The 21576-nt window shown below is 46.5% G+C and overlaps 1 protein-coding gene across 3 annotated transcripts in view; it reads left to right on the top strand.

Moving 5' to 3' along the window:
* Nucleotides 1-21576, top strand: part of PEX1 (peroxisomal biogenesis factor 1) — a 793672-nt gene that overhangs the window by 611762 nt on the left and 160334 nt on the right. For all 3 annotated transcript variants that reach the window (XM_086941864.1, XM_086941865.1, XM_086941863.1), the window contains exon 20: nucleotides 1524-1700. In XM_086941864.1, coding sequence (XP_086797990.1) covers nucleotides 1524-1700 — 177 coding nt within the window. The remainder of the gene's footprint in view (nucleotides 1-1523; nucleotides 1701-21576) is intronic.

Raw genomic sequence — 21576 nt, 5'->3', positions numbered from 1 at the left:
TGCCTAAGGTCCTCGCTATACCCGTGTGGGTGTTAATAGTAGTGTGCAGAATTCGATGTAATGATTCGTTATGTTGAACTAATGCTCATGAGGATTCTGCTTCCTGATTGGTTGTGTTGAACTGACCCGCAATGAAAGAAGCTTGTTTTGACTTGGCTCGTGAATAAGGCCACTTTAGCACAGTTGAAAAATGCACAATCCATGTACATAGTCAACATGAGGAAACCATGTAAGTACCATGGCGCAGTGGTGCTCAGCTGCTCCGGATCATAGAGACAGCGGCGACGATTCACAAAGAAACGAGGGCCTTGAGTTGAGTGGTCTGCAGTCACCTACTTTGTGTCTCACGTTTTTTATTTCTCTGATTCATAGAATTGTCAGTGTGTGCGAGGAAAGCACAGACATTCTGAGCTTGTCATGTGCATGCTTAATCCTAAACCACAACTGGTAGAAGATGTGCCGGTTTACAGTTGATTTTAAAGTATTAATGCTTCATTCACCCTTTTCTCCTCACCTACAAAATACTGTTCTAGATGGAGAAGTCCTTGAAATATGGAGATGAATTCGGCTTTGTGCTTCTGTTTACATACTTGCCTCATACTTAAGCTGCCACTAGCTCTAAGTGTCCAACTTTGTGTGAAAAGAGTTAGGTAAGTTTGTAATACCCACAGGGCTAACATTTATTTGGGTGCAAGACTTTCCCAATAGCTACCTCCCCAAGTCTGCTAAGGCGAAGAGCCCCACTCACTCTTAAACCAACACTTCATTTCATGCTGGGACATTTCACGCTACTGTGAATTTCTGCCAGGCTGTGCAGGCCTAGACCTCAACTAATCCCGATTCCGGGAATCCACACTTGGGCATTTTGCTCGCAAATCCAGCACAGTTGAATTAAGATTAAGAAGTTTATAAAACGGCGCGAATTCAGCCCGCCATATCCTTATTTTTACTGCAAAAAAAAACCTGCGTCGGTGTGCAACTTCTTCTTCTTTTCTTTTCTCTTTTTTTTTTATTTCGCCTTTGTTGTTGTCCACCCAGCAAAACCCAGGCCCAATCTGCATAATGTTTTGAGCAGTCACACTTCTGGACTAAATTATTGTTTGTGTGAAGTTTAGAAATGAAACAGAAGGCTCTTCTAACATGTAATGTTAACAAGTCTTGTTTATGCCATGGCTCTTTTTCTGGCAGAAAGCCATCCTTGGGGTTACTTGAGGTTTTGAGTCATAGTTACAAATGAGGAAATACTGGATTAGCTGTGCGTGTAAATGCTGTCAACTGTTGCAGCAACATAGAATTAGGCAAGTAGAGTGAGGTGTGTCATTGAGCGTCTAATGTCAACAAGCGCAGACGTATGTAAACATTCACCTTGTCACACAGGTGTACAGAGGTGTACACAGATGGGTCTGGACTCTTTATATCAGCTAGGAAAAACATGATCTTGATTGACTCACTCAGAACACAAGACCATGCCTGCTGTAGTTCTTGTTTTTTCACTAGGAATATCCTTTGTCTTTTTGTTGTAGTCTTCTCGATGTGAAATCTTGAAAGCCCTCTCGCACTCCCTGCCTCTGAGTGATGACGTGGATTTTCAGCAGTTGTCAGCAATGACGGAGTACTTCACAGGAGCGGACCTGAAGGCGTTACTCTATAATGCCCAGTTAGAGGCTATGCACACTAGCCTGGTGCCGACCGGACCCCAGGTAGGTCCAGTCAATATTAACTTCACTTTTTTTTAATTCTGACAAACTTGGCATGTAAAAAATTTTTTAAAATATCGTTCTTGTGCAGGAGTCTTCTGCAAACTCTTCCACCAGCACTCTCTTGCTCGCTATGCAACTGTGGGTCTGCAAGACTCGATATCCTGAGTTTTGTACAAAAGCAACTCCCAGACAAGTCATTCAAACCAAGATATACGAAGCATTTTAACGGTCGCAAATGCTCCAATGATGCGTTTGCCACCGCTTTTTCTTATGCACGAATCCCGTTTTAGGAGTCAGGGAGGTTTTTCGATTCCTAAAATGGGATTCTGAATGTATATCAATTCGGTATCTGGAAGGTGCTTCACTTCAAATGGACTGAATTGGGGGGAGGATGGGGGGAGTTTGCAGCAGGCCACATCCCTGGATTCCCTCCAATATAAGTGAGTCACAATTTGTAATCTACCTCATTAATATTCAATTAATATTCATTAGGTAGGTCAGATTTGGGAGGCATATTAAGAGCCAGCCGCACTGCCATGTTCTGAACTCCTTTCAACCTGTTTAACACAGCATTGTTTGCAGCTCCCAAAAGTACTTTGCAGTATAGTCGACTGACTACTATTGAGGCTTTAAGTGGGACTGAATGGAAACCAGCAGATAAGCCAGTGTGACTTGCAGGCCGGCTGTAGGAAGGAAGTGCTGGAACACCAGGACCACGTCCTGGGGTGTCGGACATGGAGCCCACACAACAGGTTCCCAAGGGCAGTGAGACACCTGAGAGGTTGAGGTGGACAGGTACCGAACTAGGACTGGGAGCCCCCCCTTTCCCCTGCTCCTCCCCCTTTCCCTACTCCTCCCCCCTTTAGCAATGGAGTGCTTCCAGTGCTGGGACATAGTCTGGAAGCCATACGAGATTCTAATGAGGACTCGGGACTGCCAAAGCTGCACTTCCTCCAAGTAGGCTACAGTTTGGCAGCCAGGTAGACAGGGGTGAGGAGCAGGAAGTCTAGGCATAAGCTTCCGCTTAAACCCTACTGCATGAGAAAGGAGGTAATAAAGGGCCCCAGCTGAAGCTATCCACTCGAGTAACTGACTGCTGGTTCCTCCCTCCTAAAGGCAAACAAGGTGAGAGGATTAATTCTTCCAGATGGAAGAAGATTGTTTTTGAAGAAAATTCTGACCTTTATATGTTTTACATGTTGTATTTGTCCTGACTAAGACGAGTTAGGCCTACTGATTAATTCATAGGACACATTTATAGGGGCAAAATACTAATCGGGTCCTGATGAAATCTCGGGAACCACGGCATCACACTTTTAGGGCTGAAACATGTAGACTTTCATGTAGGCTGTAGGATCATTATATCCAAGACACCCCTTTTGTAGGAATGCTTTAATAATACCAGGAACACCATTAATATAGGGATACCTAAGTGTTTAAAACCCAGGCAGGAAACTGCTTCATGGAATATTGTTGAATCCATCTTGGTTTTTATGGACCAGTATGAGACCCGTAGAAGCACGACACCAATAGGGTGTGTGTGAGTCTTAACAAACAACATAGGAATTGTGTTGAGGTATCAGGGCCCAGCTACATACCCTTTGTATTTTTCTTTAGTTTGCCTAACAAACACCTAGGATACTTTTTGGTGTACTTTTGGATCCATAGCATTCTCATAAAATGAGATTAGGTTAGATGACAAAATACATTTCTGATACATAGGTAAGTCTCACAGCTAATCGAGAAGCTCCCCAGATCTTATTCATAAATCAGTGGCATATAACTTTTTCTGAAGCACAGAGGAATCCACATCACCTTAATGTATGATTGCTCCAATATTGAAACTTTCATAGATTCACATGCTTGAATCATTCCCCATCGTCGAGGTGGGAGTCCCAGGTGTATAAAAAAACCAATGCAAAGCTATTAAAAACTACAAACTAGGCCTAGGCCCATTCCAGTTTTGTAACATATCCACCTCTTTTTGTAAAAGAGACCAAATAAAACACACAACCAATCAGATCAGCCTCACCCTCTAGAACGCTCCTGAGAGAACCTCAGACCTTCAGATTTTCTACCACACATGGTGCTAGGGAGTCTCCACTGAGCTCTGCTCAGGTATTCTTTATTCTGTTACTCTTGATAGATGTTTTCAACTGTTTATCTTCCAGACTGTTGTATTATGCAGCCCGTATGCTCCTAATGTCAACCAACCAACCTGCCATCTTTTAGACATTGTCTGTGTCCCTTGCGAACTGTACAAATTGATAGGTGATGCCTTCAATTGCTTGGTAGATACTTAGTGGGACAGGTTGCATCCACTGTTTCTACAACTCAAACTGCAAAGGTAATGCCATAGTGGTTAAAAAAGCTGGTCCCTATTACACTTGTGATGTAGCAGAGACCTTAGAGTACACTCATTTTATTTGCCATCTCACAATCTTTACAAGCACCTAGATCGCATTGTCTGCTCTGCTCCTCTGCACCCTGTGGTGAGTTGGGCCACATACTTAGTCAAAACAATGTCACCATCCATTCATTTGCGATATTTGATGAGGCCAACTCCCAATTTCCCACATGGCCATGGCATCCTCATTACCTTTAGTCGAGTGGGGCTGGGGGGAGGCCTTCAAGCCTTTTATTAGAGGACAATGTATTTAGACAACAGTAGGGGCTTGCAGAACAACAGAAAAGGAAATACGAACACTGGAAAATACCCTATTAAACCTTGAAAGGGCAGTCTAAAAAGAATGCTGCAGACTTAAAACTATTCAGGCAGGCTAAGGAAAAACATGCAAGTGTAATGGAGAAACTGACATGCATAGATTATACAGCATATGTGGCTAAATCACAGGGTGAAAAAGCCAATGGATTACTAACATGGCAAATTAAGCCTGATCAGAAGGGACCTCATCCCCAACACATAGTTAATTAATATGGGCACTGATTTGTATGCACACGAAGACATAATTATAGGATTATACGCTTCTTATGAGGAGCTTTAGGACAAGCAAAAGAATGCCCCCTTAACCCAATGTAAAGGCAAATTTCCTAGAGGGAGTAAAATTACCAAGAATGTCCCAGAGCACAGAGAGGACATGGGCGGGCCGATCAAGGCTCAGGAAATCAAGGGAGCTCTACTGGCACTGGCGCCTGGGAAGATTCAGGGTTCGGGTGCACCCCACCCAGAATCCTACTCTACTTATTTTGACAAATTGGCCTCTAGATTACCCATTCTACATACAGAGGTACTGGAAGTTGGACACCTTCCTCCAACTACCAGCAAAGCTCTGGTTGTCTCTCTACTGAAGCTAGGTTGGGAAACCATAGATATTATGGCCTATGCCTATGGCCACTAATCCATAGTAAACTTGTACTGTAAAATACTGTTCAATATATTAGCTTCCCTGGGCTCACAGGGACCCTGATCAAAATGGATGAATCCAAGGCCTTAATACATCCCTTTGTTTAAGGATACGGCTAAGGAACCTTGAGAAGGCTCCGCCCCAGTTTCCTAGAGCGTTGCTTCTTGACTTAGAAAAGGCCTTTGGCGCCCTTTGCTGGCAACATCGATATACAAACATAACTAAATGAATGTTATGGTCTTTGCCACACACTCAACGAGAATGCCCACAGGCAGATTTATATCCACTTTGCACCAGGTCTTATCGGTAACACAACTGGTTTATCCTTTGTCCCATTTGCTTTTTTTGGGTGAAGGAGCCATTTGCTGCCCAGATGAAACAGAAAGGATTAGACTGGGGCATCCCATTCAGGGGGAGACCCACATCATATCAGTATATGCAGATAACATGCTTTTTTATATAAGCAATTCGAAGGCTGACCTATGACCGATCACCCGGTCCCTGTAGAAGTTTAATGAAGTATTGGGCCTCAAAGTCAGTTGGGCAAAATCTTATTACCCTACCACCTATGAAGAATACTCATACAGGGCAGATTTAGGAGGAGGGAGTTAAGGTGGGGACAGATGACATTGTTTACTGAACAGTCTGTTCAAATACCCCGCTTCCTTACATCGGTCCAATATCAGCAATTGTGGGTGGCCCTTAGTTGTCTTTAGAATATGACATATTATTTCAGTAAGGAGGTTTTTGGAGAAGTCGCTTTAGTCACCTTGAAAACACAAGGAAGAATTAAGATGCTACAGAGGACAGTTTGTACATTTAGTTTGCTAGTAAACGTGCTTGGTAAGATGTGGAATATAGCTAACAGAACCACCGGCACATGCCCTACTGCAATCACTGCACACTATTGAGACTGGCCGATGACTTTTCAGTTGGTTGTACAAACTACTTAAAGAACACACAGTTGTATCCCCAGATAACCTCTTAGAAAAATAGGAAACAAATTACAGCAGTGTTTAGTGACTACCAGACACCCTGGGGGCACAAAGGGAACACAGGGGAAGCAGGAGCCACTGGACCACAGGTTTGGGGACTAGCGTTGTTTCTACTGATTTCCTCTGGTCCGTCCTACTATGGCTCTCTAAACTCGACCACGTGCCAACTCTTCAGCACTTGACTTATTGGTAGTGGTGGGGAGCACTCACAGACTTCTCAGTGAGATAATGGAGGGGTGCATCCAAAGACAGTGTGGCAGGTTTCAGGCACAGGTGCAGAGCTACTCCTGTGCCATTTAATGTTTGTGTGCTCCATTTTATAGTTTCTAATACCAGCGTCAATCTCATTAATGCAAGCCTTTTGGTTCTCTGCTGGCCTCAGTCGGGCCCACAGCACCTGTGCAGTCTCTCCTAACTCTTTCGGGAGAATCGCTTGCTGGCTGCAAATGTGTCATCTCTCCACTCTTGGACATAGCAGAGCTGTCTGCCAACTGGCTTGTCGGTAGGCTATGGCATCACTGATGGTCCGTGAAGATAGCAGGACAAACTCTGGGCAAGGGATGAGTCTGGCAAGGTCAGAGATTATGGTGTGGACAGTGGAATTTCTCACCCAATACGGTGACTCTGACTCCACTCTCTCTGGTAGCACAGCAGCTTGGCGTACACTGTTCTCAATGACAGTGATGCAGTCCTCTCAGGCACACTTCGGCAATGCCATGGTCTAGCCACCTCAGAATCACAGTGGCACAGTCTTCTTGGGCACACTTTGGAGAGTGCCAAGGCACAGGCCACTGCTGGCAACAGAGAGAAGACATTCCAGTGCAGGAGCTCGCTGGTCGTTCTCTTAAGTTATTTATGGGTTGACAAACCTACAACTGAGTGCCAGCTGCTCTTGATCAACTTGGTAGTCCGCACCTCCTGCAGGAATGGCTCACTCCTTACCTCTTCTCATGCATGCCATACTCCAGGTGATGTGCCTTCATCTCTGGGAAACTGGCGGTTAGACGGGCACCAGCACGGGTTGCACGGTAGTCCCCCGGGTATTCTCCAGACCAACCCCTGCTGTTGTCAATAAGACCTAGGAACTGGTTTTGATACCGATAAATCAGTCAGCCGAGTGCATTCTCTGTCTGCACTTTGCTTTCCAGACTGTTCTTCTAGACTGCTATTTTTTTGTAGAGTGATACACCTCAAAGTAGGGTCCTCTCCAGGCTGGAGTGCCCACAACAGATGCATATGTAGGTGTGAGCATTCTGCACTGGTTCATATTCACCTGTACTTAACAGTGATCAGGGAGAAAGACAAAAGGTATTCCTTGCCTAAAGCACCCTGCACACTCATCTGAGACTGCATTCCCACCTTTCACCTACTAAATGATGGTGCGCAGGAAAATTCATCAGCAGATTCCTGCAGCAAAAGTAAATCTCTAAAGGGAAACCTGTCTCCTCTTTCCTCACTACATTGTCTAGGTCTCCTTCCATCAGCTACAAGAATGTCAGCAATACACTTCCACTATTTTGGAAAAAGCAGCCTCACCTCCAGCATGTACCTAGGACCAGGCCAATGGCTTCCATAATGGAAGCCAGAAGCCGCATTATGGTGTGTTTAGTAGTTCTACAACAGTACTACTAAGGTACTATAACATGCTTTTCACAAACCTACAAGTGTAACTCTCCATCTCCCCAATCTTTTTAGGGGGGAGATCCACAAAACGTATGTTTACTGCTTAGCAGTAAATGTGGGAGGGACCAGAAGGAGTGGTTAGAAAAAAGGAGATACTTACTGCTAAATGGAAGAGGTTTTAAGGAGGGGTTTAGGGAGGGATATGCCCCCACCCACTAAAGAGTAAGCTCATTGCTCTTCAAAAATAGGACTTCTAACGTTACTACAGCCAAAAATAGACCTAAAACAGTAGTAACTTACTCCAGCTCAGAGGTGGAATAAGCCCAGCACCACAAATGACCAACTACTGGTATTGTAGCACCCTCCCAAAACAATTAATGGAGCTAGGGACTCAAAATAAAACTCCAGATGAACTAATATTAAATTTAATTATCCAAAATAGCCTACATATATAAAATCGAAAGTATGTCCGTTTGACCTTTATGCATTACTACACCATTCATCCGATCGACATGAAACTTTGGGAAGTTGTTGAGTACACTCCCGCGAAGGTTTCTGGCAAAAAAAAAAAAATTGTTAAAAGTTGTTGAGTACACTCCTGCGAAGGTTTCTGGCAAAAAAAAAAATTTAAATATCGGCCCCCAAGGCCCTCATAATCTTTCCAATACTGAACGTTTACAGTTTCGGTGCGACTCGCTTTTGCAATGACCATCAACAAAGCACAAGGACAATTGCTGCAAGTGTGTGGACTAGATTTGGAGAATCCGTCCTTCTCACATGGACAGCTGTATGTGGCCAGCTCACGCGTCGGAAAACCTTCTGATTTATTTGTGTACGCACCACACGGAAAAACAAAAAATATCGTGTATCCACAAGCACTCGAATAAATAAACAGAATTAAAACAACACTTTAAAATGTTTTCCATAGTAAAATGAATAAGTTTCAATAAAAATGACAATGTAAATTGAATGTTATCATAACAAGTTTCCTTACATTTCCTTTCTTAAGAGATCGCAGCAACACGCGATGGGTAAGCTGGTTATAAATATAAATAAATAGAATTTAATGTGAAAACAGTAAAAAAAATAAAACATTTTTGTTATTTAATTAAAACATATTTTAACAGCCTTTTTTAATTTATAATGTAATGTAATAATGTTTTATTGAAATATAATTAAATTACTTTTAATTGCTTGTATATATTGTTTAACCCCTCCCAAGCGGCCGCGATTCCCCTGGTGTGCTGTAAACAGCACGAACAGGGGCGGGCCGTGACGAACCCCAGCCGTCATCAGCACACGAGCACCGTAGTGCATGACGGCTGGAGTTCGTCATCAGCATGGAAGGGGTTAATAATTTGTGTACAATAAAAATATTTTTCTTACTTGAGGTACAAATGTATTTTTTTGTAAATTGAAACATCAGAAAAATATTTTTTTTTTCTAATTGAATATATTTTTAAAAATGAAAGCTTTAATTTAAGCTTAAACCAATAGTTCAGTAGCGTTGTGCCCTTAAGATATAGCCAAACTCCGTGCTTAAATAAAAATTATTCAACTTTTTACACATATCTTATCTGTCCCACAATAAAAAATAATAAGATCTACCCTAATCAACAATGCCTGAGGTGCTTAACCGCATAAATTGGGTTTAAACTCATGACATGATCGTTCAGTGAATTAACACAGTTCTGGGAGGGGTTTACAGACACAGTAAAGCGAAGGTGCAAAGTTGAAAAATATGGAAGGACATATTTGAGAATTTTTTAAACCCAAAGGAAACCAAATTAAAATTCAGAGATTTGGCGTTACTATTGACGAGGAGCGCAATAACTGACATGGACGTTCCTGAAGCCTCCACCTCTGTGCAAATGGAGGGACTCTGGAATACAATTGGTGAAAGCAGAAAGCATAATGTTGCATAATGAAGGAATAAGGGATGTGAGGAAGCACTCGCTTGGCCAACAAGGGTGATCCCCTACAGCTGTTCTCAGAATCAGCGGCAAGAAAAATGGTATGCTACCGTGCCCGTATATCAGTTTGACAAAATAATGGCTATATTGCACTAAGAGAAAGTTCAAACTGGGGTTTTAAATCTCAGACATACTGTTCTGAACTAAGATTGCGCAAGATTTCAATTAGCACTCCAGATCACCTCCTCGAATAGACTAGACTTTGACTAGAATATAACATGGTCATGCAATAATATTGTTATATACCCAATAAACGGCAAGTCGCCCATTGTTACTGAATTTTGTTGCTAAAAAAGGGGTTTTAAACTTTTAAAACTTTTTTCCTGTCATTTGACTATATCTATGCTTTACATGACAAATATAATCAAAGATACTAGGAAAATGAGAAACACAAAAAACATTTTTAAAAAAAGTTAACGGGACGGTAATGTGCATAACGTGCCAAACCTGATGTATGAAAATCTCAATAAATAATTATCAGAAAAAAATGTGGTGAACACATCTCCTGTGACCGGCAATTTGTTATCTGGACATACCTTGGCTATATTGAATACTGGAAAGGGGTCATAGATTCACTTAACGAGGACACAGCTACAAATATGATAGCATCGTCTGAGACATGCAAGTTTGGTGTGTTCAGCCTCCCTGAAAAATATAAAACAGTGGCCAGATCCATAGGCTTTTGTCTTAGCCAAAATGCAGAAAACAATGAGATGGCAGTCAATGAGATGATTGCCCTTTGGGAACTGCAATGTTAATTAAATGGGCGAGTTATGAAAGTACATGTTATTAAGTGAGGTTTAAAACGGAGGGTAAAACAGAAACAGCTGGAGCACTCGATACGATCCTATCTTCATTTATGGAAGTTGAAAGTCATGCTACCCTGAATCAGTTCTCAATTTGAGCCGGTGGTTTCCGGTGCCCGGTACTAGCACTTAATTGTCAACGCTGGGGCTTGTGACAGTCTGCCACAGGGTGGCCTTGTCTGTCTAATTTAGATATGACCTCAACAACGATTAATTAATAATTCAATATACATTACAATTGACTATTACCTGCCACCCAAGCCATTCCTATAGCTTCGGGAGCCTGAAATAGTCCAAATTGTCACACTTGTAGGAGTGTGATGGTTAGCAGTTGTGTTGTTCATATCATTGTCAGCATGGCAGGGGCAGTGTCTGGTGCAAGCTGCAGTGGTCTCCTGAGGAAAGCCCTGGCACTTATTTTTTTTCTACAAATTAAGCACTGCACCAAATGGTTCACCTTGGAACCCCCTGAAATGTCATAGTAAGCGATTCCTAAGGACTAGTTATGCTGTATTGAACTAACACAATTCCCCCCCCCCCCCCCCCCCACCCCCCAAGGCTGCTGTAGTTTCAGCATCACAAGAAGGTGATGATTGGCATACCCCCCCCTTTCTAGTCTTTAGATCTGTTCTACTATACATTATGAAAGTTGTGCTTTGAAGATCGGTTTTCATTGGCAGTTAGTGGTTTGCCTATGTAATATACTGGTAATGCAGACTTCATGACAACATTTGACGTAATGTGGTGTAAGTGCAATGAGCTTAGTTATAATAATTTAGTAACACTGGCATACACAGGTTATTTTGCATGTTATCACGCAGGAAAATGGCTTAGATTACCCTGGAAAATGGTTTAATAAGTCATATTGTGAAATGTTCAGGGGCGTAGCTAGAGCTTGTGGCGCCCGGGGCTATCCCTCAGGTTGCCGCCCCTGGCATCCGCATCCCTGTGATTGTGTGAGCTTAAGTCTCGGACTCGAATTTTGAATCTCACCTCACTGTCAAATTTCGGGCCCAAATATTTCTCAAATGTATCATTTGAATGCTAGTTTTTCATTGGTTATTAACTAGTGCAAGTAAGTGTTAACTCTCTGAACTCGCAGTTGTAGAGGGCTGCGCACAGCACCCCGGGGCCACCCGCTTAATTATACTGGTGTGATTTTTTTTTAATACTTTAAAATATTTGTCAACCTGCCGGACTGTGTGTCGCACAGGCTCTCCCGAGGCTTGCCTAGCAATCATGCTATAATGCACATGCTCTCTATGGAGGCCGGAGTCCTTAAGTCAGCTGACACTATGAATTTATGGTACAAGCCTGAGGCAATTGAGATCTGTGTTAGGGGCCCTCACACCCTGTTATAGTCTGGGCCCAGGTCCCATGTGGGACAGAGTGAGCAGCATGGATTTTAGTGATTCTTCTCTCCTTGTGTATTATTTGAGCTCTCTCTAAACAGCCGCAATGCCACATGTTCACAGACCGGTGCTCTCATCAGTGTGCGTCGTGACTGTCACTCGAGACAGACTACTTTGGCACTCACCTGGATCTGAAGGTTGGGTGTTGGATTTAGGGGTCTTTCGACACTTGCTGTGCTGTAGGCTTTAAACAGCAATACCGGATGGATTGAATACCCGACTGTAGACCAAGCAGCTTCTGAGCCAAGGGCAGAAAACAAAATGTCCTGTTTGAAGTGTTGTCTGGTGTATTTACACTTGGTGTGTAACTTGTCAGTCTCACTAGAGATCTAGAGATATTTATGCCAGTTCATCAGGGCAGGCTCTGGTGATGCACATGCCACTACTATTCTGAATGTGTCATGTGCATCATACCTACTTGCCAACAGTCACTATGATACAAGGATTGCTTCTGTGTGTATACATAACATGTGGAGAGTTATTTATTGGCGCCCTACCACTGACCTCTTTCTCTGTAGATACCTTTACTACAACCCTCCAACAGTGCAACTTCATCTCTTCGTAGCCCCTCCCCCTCATGACCTCCTCCTCAGACTCCCTCACTACCACCCTCCACCAGTGCCCCTCATCTCTCTGTATCTACCACCATCCCCCCATGACCTCGTCCTCGGATTCCCTCACTACCACCTTCCAACAGCGCCCCTCCTCTCTCCAAAGGCCCACCTCCTCCTTGGATTCCCTCATTGCCACCCTCTACGAGTGCCCCTCATCGCCCATTGCCCAGCCCCTCCATGGCCTCCTCCTTGGATTCCCTCACTGCCACCCTTTAACAGTGCCCCTCATCAAAGGTACATTCATAGATGATGTGCTAGATAGTAGCACAAGCTACATTATGAAAGGAAATAATTTATTTTGTGTTTATATGGCCTACAGAAGTACCATAAGGCCCGCTCGAGATAAAAAGTATGTGTCAGGGATCTTGTCCCAGTAATCCAGAAGTTCGCCTGCCAAATTTTTCTCCAACACCTGCCTTTGTTGACGTATACAGGGCTGTACATTTTGTTTCAAAAAGTACTTGTCCAGAGGGCAAAAGTAACTGAAATATACTTGTTAGGAAATCTGCTTGTCCCACATACTACCTAAATCATTCAGATGGCCGGAACAAACACATTACTATTTTTTGTATTTATTTTTTAAGTTTTAGCCCCAGAATTCTGCTGGTATAGAGATCATACTATCAGTGCTCTTCTAGTGTGGAGCTAGTACATTGAAATTGGAACCTGTGATACAAAGGTTACATGTAGATTCATGCAATGTGCACGTTACCTACTTATGCAGTACGATGACTCCAAACTTTGATCAATAAATCACATAAAATCGCTTCTTTGGGAGCATTAACCTATTCAGCTTTCTCAGTGTGATTCTGACATGGGACCTTCAGGAAAAGACAGTGATCTTTGCATAGTTTTGTAATTTAAATCTGTGAACCTGCATGCTAAACGTGCATCTCTGCAGCATGTTATTAGCCCACCGAACTGCCTGCAGACTACAGTAATAACTCTGCGATGGACACATTCTAAGTGGCATCTCATTCACGTTTTATCCAGCAGCATTCAGATTACCTTCTTTATTACTTTAAATGCTCATTCTTTTCCCTCTTTCTGCCCCTCTTTCTTGTCCTTTGGTTTATGGTTTCTCCTTCCCTTCCTATCCTATATTTTTAATGATCTGTTTTTTAGGTCTCGCCTGTCGATGCGCATGCGCATCGAGCAAGGCGAGAGTATTGCGAGTTATCCACTCTTTATCCACACTGCAAGGAATCGTTGCGATTCCTTGCAGTGCCCGTGACTTTTAAGGTCAATGCGCATGCGCATTAAGCTTATGCGCATGCGCATTGACCTTAAAAGTCACGGGCGCGTGCATGTCCGTCTTTGTTTACCCGCTCCGCCCCCTCCCGCCGTGTCGCCTTGCCTACTCTCTTCCACAGCCTCCCCCAGCTCCGCCCCCTCACTACTTGATTGCACGGCCGCTAGGCCGTGCCTCCCCTACTCTCCTCCCCCCTCCTCCTCTCCTCCCCTGCCTGCCTGCCGTGTCGCACCTCTCCCCTCTCCGCCCCCTCCCCCGTTCCGCCCCCTCCCCTTCCCGCCGTGTCGCATTTCTCCTCCCCCCTCCCCTCTCTTCCCTCCGGCTTCTTTTTTTGTTTATTTTACCCGCCGTGTCTCCGATCCTTTCGCTTGTTTTTTTTAGATTGCATTCTTGATTGGCGCCAGCAGAGAGGTGTAATCTAATCTGGGCAACGTCCGGCTGTGGCACCGGCGTATTATCTCTGGCCTCACTTCCTAGCGTCCGTGTGTGCTCACTGTTCAGCTCTGGTATACGGGGGCCCGAGCAGCGGCCCGCACCACGTCCTCTGCTGTGCTCTGTTAGTAAGGGGATCCTCCCCAAAGTGTGTACTCGCTGCCTCTGCCCCTCCCCAAGTGTCGAGGCTGCTGAGTCCAGTCCAAAGGCGCCACGATTTCTCTCCGGCCTGTAAGCTCCCTCATGCAACTCAGGTGAGCCATGACCTTCGGTCATCTAGCCCGGTGGCCTCACATGCTGCCATTCGCTCCAAGATAGCAGAACGGGGATTAGACAGAGGCGGAGGTGCAACACAATAGGACTGCACTGCACCAGGCTACCATCCTGGGAGAGCCAGCCTGAAGCAGGACGTCGCCGCCAGTGCGCTCCTTCGTTGGATATGGCCACCGCTGGGTCTGCTCAGGCTGTTTTGCCGCTGCATAGAGTTTTCTCGCCAGATGCCAGCAGTCAGTCCCTCACCCTCAACCCCTCACCCTCAACCCCTCACCCTCAACCCCAACCCCTCAACCCCAACCCCTCAACCCCTCACCCTCAACCCCTCACCCTCAACCCCTCACCCTCAACCCCTCACCCTCAACCCCTCACCCTCAACCCCTCAACCCCTCACCCTCAACCCCTCACCCTCAACCCCTCACCCTCAACCCCTCACCCTCAACCCCCACCCTCAACCCCTCACCCTCACTCACCCTCACTCACCCTCAACCCCTCACCCTCACTCACCCTCACTCACCCTCACTCACCCTCAACCCCTCACCCTCACTCACCCTCAACCCCTCACCTCACTCACCCTCACTCACCCTCAGTCACCCTCACTCACCCTCACTCACCCTCACTCACCCTCACTCACCCACCCTCACTCACCCTCACTCACCCTCACTCACCCTCACTCACCCTCACTCACCCTCACTCACCCCCACTCACCCTCACTCACCCTCACTCACCCTCACTCACCCCCACTCACCCTCACTCACCCTCACTCACCCACACTCACCCACCATCACTCACCCTCACTCACCCTCACTCACCCACCCTCACTCACCCTCACTCACCCCCACTCACCCTCACTCACCCACCCTCACCCACCCTCACCCACCCTCACTCACCCACCCTCACCCTCACTCACCCTCACTCACCCTCACTCACCCTCACTCACCCTCACTCACCCCCACTCACCCTCACTCACCCCCACTCACCCACACTCACCCCCACTCACCCACACTCACCCCCACTCACTCACCCTCACTCACCCTCACTCCCCCTCACCCTCACTCCCCCTCACTCACCCTCACTCACCCTCACTCACCCTCACTCACCCTCACTCACCCTCACTCACCCTCACTCACCCTCACTCCCCCTCACTCACCCTCACTCCCCCTCACTCCCCCTCACTCACCCTCACTCACCCTCACTCACCCACCCTCACTCACCCTCACTCACCCTCACTCACCCTCACTCACCCACACTCACCCCCACTCACCCACACTCACCCCCACTCACCCACCCTTACTCACCCTCACTCACCCTCACTCACCCTCACTCACCCTCACTCACCCACCCTCACTCACCCTCACTCACCCTCACTCACCCCCACTCACCCTCACTCACCCACCCTCACCCACCCTCACTCACCCTCACTCACCCTCACTCACTCACCCTCACTCACCCTCACTCACCCTCACTCACCCTCACTCACCCCCACTCACCCACACTCACCCCCACTCACCCCCACTCACCCACCCTCACCCACCCTCACTCACCCTCACTCACCCTCACTCACCCTCACCCACCCTCCCTCACCCACCCTCACTCACCCTCACTCACCCACCCTCACTCACCCACCCTCACTCACCCTCACTCACCCTCACTCACCCACCCTCACTCACCCTCACTCACCCTCACTCACCCTCACTCACCCTCACTCACCCTCACTCCCCCTCACTCCCCCTCACTCACCCTCACTCACCCTCACTCACCCTCACTCACCCTCAACCCCTCACCTCACTCACCCTCACTCACCCTCAACCCCTCACCTCACTCACCCTCACTCACCCTCACTCACCCTCACTCACCCTCACTCACCCTCAACCCCTCACCCTCACTCACCCTCACTCACCCTCACCCTCAACCCCTCACCCTCACTCACCCTCAACCCCTCACCTCACTCACCCTCAACCCCTCACCCACACTCACCCTCAACCCCTCACCCACACTCACCCTCAACCCCTCACCCTCACTCACCCTCAACCCCTCACCCTCACTCACCCTCAACCCCTCACCCTAACTCACCCTCACCCTCACTCACCCTCAACCCCTCACTCACCCTCTCACCCTCAACCCCTCAACATCAACCCCTCACCCTCACTCACCCTCACCCTCACTCACCCTCACCCTCACCCACCCTCACTCACCCTCACTCACCCTCACCCTCACTCACCCTCACCCACCCTCACACTCACCCTCACCCTCACTCACCCTCACTCACCCTCACTCACTCTCACCCTCACTCACCCTCACTCTCACTCACCCTCACTCACCCTCACTCACCCTCACTCTCACTCACCCTCAACCCCTCAACCCCTCACCCTCACTCACCCTCAACCCCTCACTCACCCTCACTCACCCTCACCCACCCTCACCCTCACTCACCCTCACTCACCCTCAACCCCTCACCCTCACACAGTGCAATAGGTCTCGGAGCATTTGAGTTAGAGCTTTTAGAAATGTTTATGGCTTTTTTTTTTAATTCTTTAGCATTGGCTACAGGAAACAAAAATGCTAAAGATTTACAAAAAAACCCATAAACAATTCTAAAAGCACTAACTCTAATGCTGCGAGACCTATTGCATTTCCAATGCTTGTTTAATTTTCTTTTCCTCTTTTGTTTTTGTGAGATTACTGTTTTAATGTATCCTCCCGTTTCTCCTCTTTTATGCCCCCTTACTATCTTTTCTCTAATTTCCCCTTTCACTCCTATTTTCTCTCGCATTCATGGGGTGGGTGCTGCTGCAGTGAAGAGCGGAGTCTTCAGAGAGCAGCTATTGTTTTCAGATCGTAAAGTTCTTTGTAGCGCAGAGGCCATAACGCGCTGGAGAACCTACACAGATTTTCTTTCAATTCGGCACTCACATGCACGCCTCCTACACACACATGCTCAAACACTGCAGCCAATGACAGATCCTGCAGAGAGACACACGTAAACACCACCCTTAAAAGACAGACATTGCAGAGGTGTACCGTGTAAGCAAGGCTGGCTGCCGGCAGATTCAGTCCGTCCGTGAGTTACAGCGGGTCACGGCCACGGCAATTTAAATTTGCCGCCCGGGTCTGGCCCGCCTCCAGTGATAGGCGTGCTGGCATTCGCTCAAGAGAGGTGAGCGCGTAACCGTGGTTGTGGGGCGCGTGACTAGCGTGAAGGCTGGCCAATCATAATTCCCAGGGCCGCCACCGTCATCTGGGACGGGATCAGATCCGATTTTTTAATAACACAAACTGGGTAAGACGAGCGGACGCGAAGGCTGCGCATTTACAAGGTGGGCTCTTCACACGGGGGCCGCGCGGCACTGGCGGCCTTTATAATTAATTTTATTATAGAATTTAAGTGTCCCCAAATAAATTATAAATGCCGTCGCCAGTGCCGCGCGGCCCCCGTGTAAAGAGCAAGTGCACCTTGTAAATGCCACCGCCCCTAAAATTGTGCCGCCTGGGGCGGACCGCCCCCCTCGCCCCCCCCTAGCTACGCGGCTGGAAATGTTATCCTCTAATTTACATGTATATGCTATGAAATGATTCAGAGTTGCCATGAATATTCTAGTACTAATAATAAAGTGTGTTTGAAATATGGAACAGGCGCTTTGTTGCCTACAGCCTGTAATTCAAGCTTTTGTCCCTAAAAAGCCCATCGTCCCTCTGACACCACATTATAACAAGCATTTGCAATGCAATAGGTCTTGCATCTGCGAGAGTTTGAGCTATTGGCATTGTAATTTACAATGCCTTTTATTTATGTGTTTTTAAAACCTGCAAGCGGTACGTAAACACGCACTTTGTTCTTATAGTCCTTGCTTACGAGATGCCTGGCTGGCAGTTAAAGAGGCACGGTTTCTGCTAGCCTTGCTACTCATAAGCAACAACTATTAGTACAAAGTGTGTATTTACACACTGCCTGCAGGTTTTCAACACACATAAATAAAAGGTATTGTCATTTACAATGCCAATAGCTCAAACTCTCGCAAATGCGAGACTTATTGCATTGCAAATGTTTGTTCTTCTCTGCTCCTCCCTTTCCTTATTCTCTTTCTTCACAATTATATAGTGTATTACATATTAAATGGTTTTCGAACATGGTCAAATTTGTACTTCATAAAGGTAAATGAGACCAAAGGTGTAAGTACAAAAATCTGAAAAGTTTGATATGAAGGTATACCGAAATGTGCAGTTTTGCTTTGAAGGAAAAACAGATGGTGAAACGAAATTTCACTTCTGAAGGTACATGTAAACATAAAATTGCAATGTTTATTCTTTCCGGTGGGCCTACCTTACCTCTCAAACAAAACATTAATTCATGCGTGATAAAGACCTGCTATTCATATGTGAACCCCTTATGAAAGGGAAACAGTCCCCTTTACTCGCTCCTAATGGTGGATAGTTGATGAAGAAAACAATTGATAATGTTGACAAAAAACAAACTCCTAATTCCTTAGTTACGTTTAAAACAAAAAAAAATTCTGCCAAGTGACAGGAAGCAATTTTTTTCAGGGCTCCACGCACCGACGTGAGGGATCCCTGGAGGGCAGGAATGTGAGAGGGTTAAAAGTTGTCAAATGTCTTTGTAAAAGTTTAAAAGGCTGTAAGTGTTAAACATGAGGTGTTAATCATCTCATTAAACCTCCCTTCTCTTAAGAATTGTGTATCTTCAACTCTCTTGGGAGGTGCTAACCTGTTAGAATTATTTTTGAAGCACTGCATGCTCACAGACTGAAAACAAGTGTATTGAGCAAGACGTTTTACGTTAAAAGTGTGTGAAAGAAAAGAATACAGAGGGATACAAACAATTCACGCAGATTTTGTGGTGCAACAATAGGGGAGTCAGCAAATGTATCCAAGTAAAGTAAGTGTTGGTACATAAGAATATGGGCGTCAATCAGTGGTCGAAGTGGGGGAAAAAAGTAGGGGAACCGTGGGCGGAGAATCAGAGGGAGGGAATAACCAGAGGATTGGGTCAGTGGGCGGAGTGAGAGGTGTGGCCAGAAGGAGGAAAACATCCCAATTTGTAGTATTTGTTTGGCATTTCACGGACCAGTTACAGCGTATTACCTTATTTATTTCAACTAATTGATACACGTTTGTTTAAGGTTTAATATGAGCTATTAACATTAAAATACATTCACAACGTGGGATTTGTTTCCAATCACAGAATGTACCAAATACGTTTAAAAGTGAAAATCCAAGCCATTTCCCACATAATACATCATATGCTGCTTAATAAGATGATCTAACGAATACATTGTTTGTAGCTCAAACGGATCAACAGTTACCAAAAAATGTGAGGTGTTGCTGCATAGTGAATGGCCGTTTGCAAAGGTTGGCTGGTCACCTTTCTCACTGCTGCATTTGGTGTTACACTGGCACTAATGAGGGAAATTCTTTGGAGAGACTGTTATTATGTGTAAAAATTTTAAAATAATAAAGTATCAGTAATTATACCGTATTATGCTGCAGCCTTTTTTTCTGTATAATTTAGTTAGCAGTGCAGCATAATTTTGTCATCCATTGTTGCATAATTCCAGTCGCTCCAAAGCAGGCAGCACATGTTAAAAGTGCTTGTGCTTGAAACAGAGAGACTGTGAAGTTTGTGAACTTAGTTTGGTGTGTGTGTACAAATCCTGCATTGCCGATCCCTGGTGAGTTGCAGGTAATACTGCTGGAACAAGGCCCATGAAGGTACCAATCAATCAATCAATCAATCAATCAAAACACTTGTGTAGCGCGCTACTCACCCGGAAGGGTCTCAAGGCGCTTGGGGGAAGGGGGCCGCTACTGCTCGAACAGCCAGGTCTTGAGTTGTCTCCTGAAGGCGTGGTGGTCCTAGGTCAGCCGAAGGTGAATGGGGAGGGAGTTCCAGGTCTTGGACGCCAGGTAGGAGAAGGATCTGCCTCTGGCTCTTCGGATGCGTGGTACGGCGGCGAGGGCGAGGCTGGCGGACCGTAGCTGGCGGGTGGGCGTGTGGAAGGTCAGGCGGTCGTTGAGGTACTTGGGGCCTAGGTTGTGGAGAGACTTGTGTGCGTGGGTGAGGAGCCTGAATGTGATCCTCTTGTTGACGGGGAACCAGTGCAGGTTCCTCAGGTGGCCGGAGATGTGGCTGCGTCGAGGGATGTCCAGGATGAGTCGGGCGGAGGCGTTCTGGATGCTTTGTAGTCTTTTCTGTAGCTTGGCTGTGGTTCCGGCGTAGAGGGTGTTTCCGTAGTCCAGCCGGCTGATGACGAGGGCCTGGGTGACCGTCTTTCTGGTTTCGATCGGGATCCATCGGACGATCTTGTGGAGCATGAGGAGGGTGTGAAAACATGAAGAGGAGACGGCATTGACTTTTCTGGTCATCGAGAGGGAGGAGTCCAGCATGAAGCCCAGGTTGCGTGTGTGGTCTGTCGGCTTGGGGGCGGTGCCCAGGGCTGGGGGCCACCAGGAGTCGTCCCAGGCGGAGGGAGATGGTCCAAGGATGAGGACTTCCGTCTTGTCTGAGTTCAGTTTCAAGAGGCTGTTCTTCATCCACTCGGCGACGTCTTTCATCCCTTCGTGGAGGCTGGTTCTGGCGGTGTCGGGGTCTCTGGTGAGGGAGAGGATCAGCTGGGTGTCGTCGGCGTAGGAGATAATGTTGAGGTTGTGTTGGCGTGCGATGGCTGCGAGAGGTCTCATGTAGACGTTGAAGAGGGTGGGGCTGAGTGATGATCCTTGCGGGACGCCGCAGATGACTTCGGTGTCCTCGGAACGAAACGGGGGGAGGCGGACTCTCTGTGTTCTACCATCGAGGAACGAGATGATCCACTTCAATGCCTTCTCAATGGGTGAGGCTTACTGTCCTCGAGTGTCCTATGACCTCAGAGATGGTCATTGTCGCTATAGGATGTGCTGCTTCGTAGGCCTGCCCGCAAGAGTGGAGGTGAACTACAGTATGGATAGTGGTGGACAGGCCTTCAAGGTTAACCCTGACTTGCCACCAGTAGGCTCAGATTGCTGGTGCTAAGATACCTGGACTTCTAAGGTCTAGCAGGGCTTCTAAGGTCTAGAATGGGAGAGTGGTCTGGTGGACTGGTCATGAAGGCTAAACCTGACTCACCAGTTCCAAATTTG

Source organism: Lissotriton vulgaris, chromosome 10, assembly GCF_964263255.1.
Source record: "Lissotriton vulgaris chromosome 10, aLisVul1.2, whole genome shotgun sequence".
In the NCBI taxonomy this organism is placed as follows: domain Eukaryota; kingdom Metazoa; phylum Chordata; class Amphibia; order Caudata; family Salamandridae; genus Lissotriton; species Lissotriton vulgaris.
Note: the sequence above shows the minus strand (reverse complement) of the source record. Positions and strands in the feature narration are given on the sequence as shown.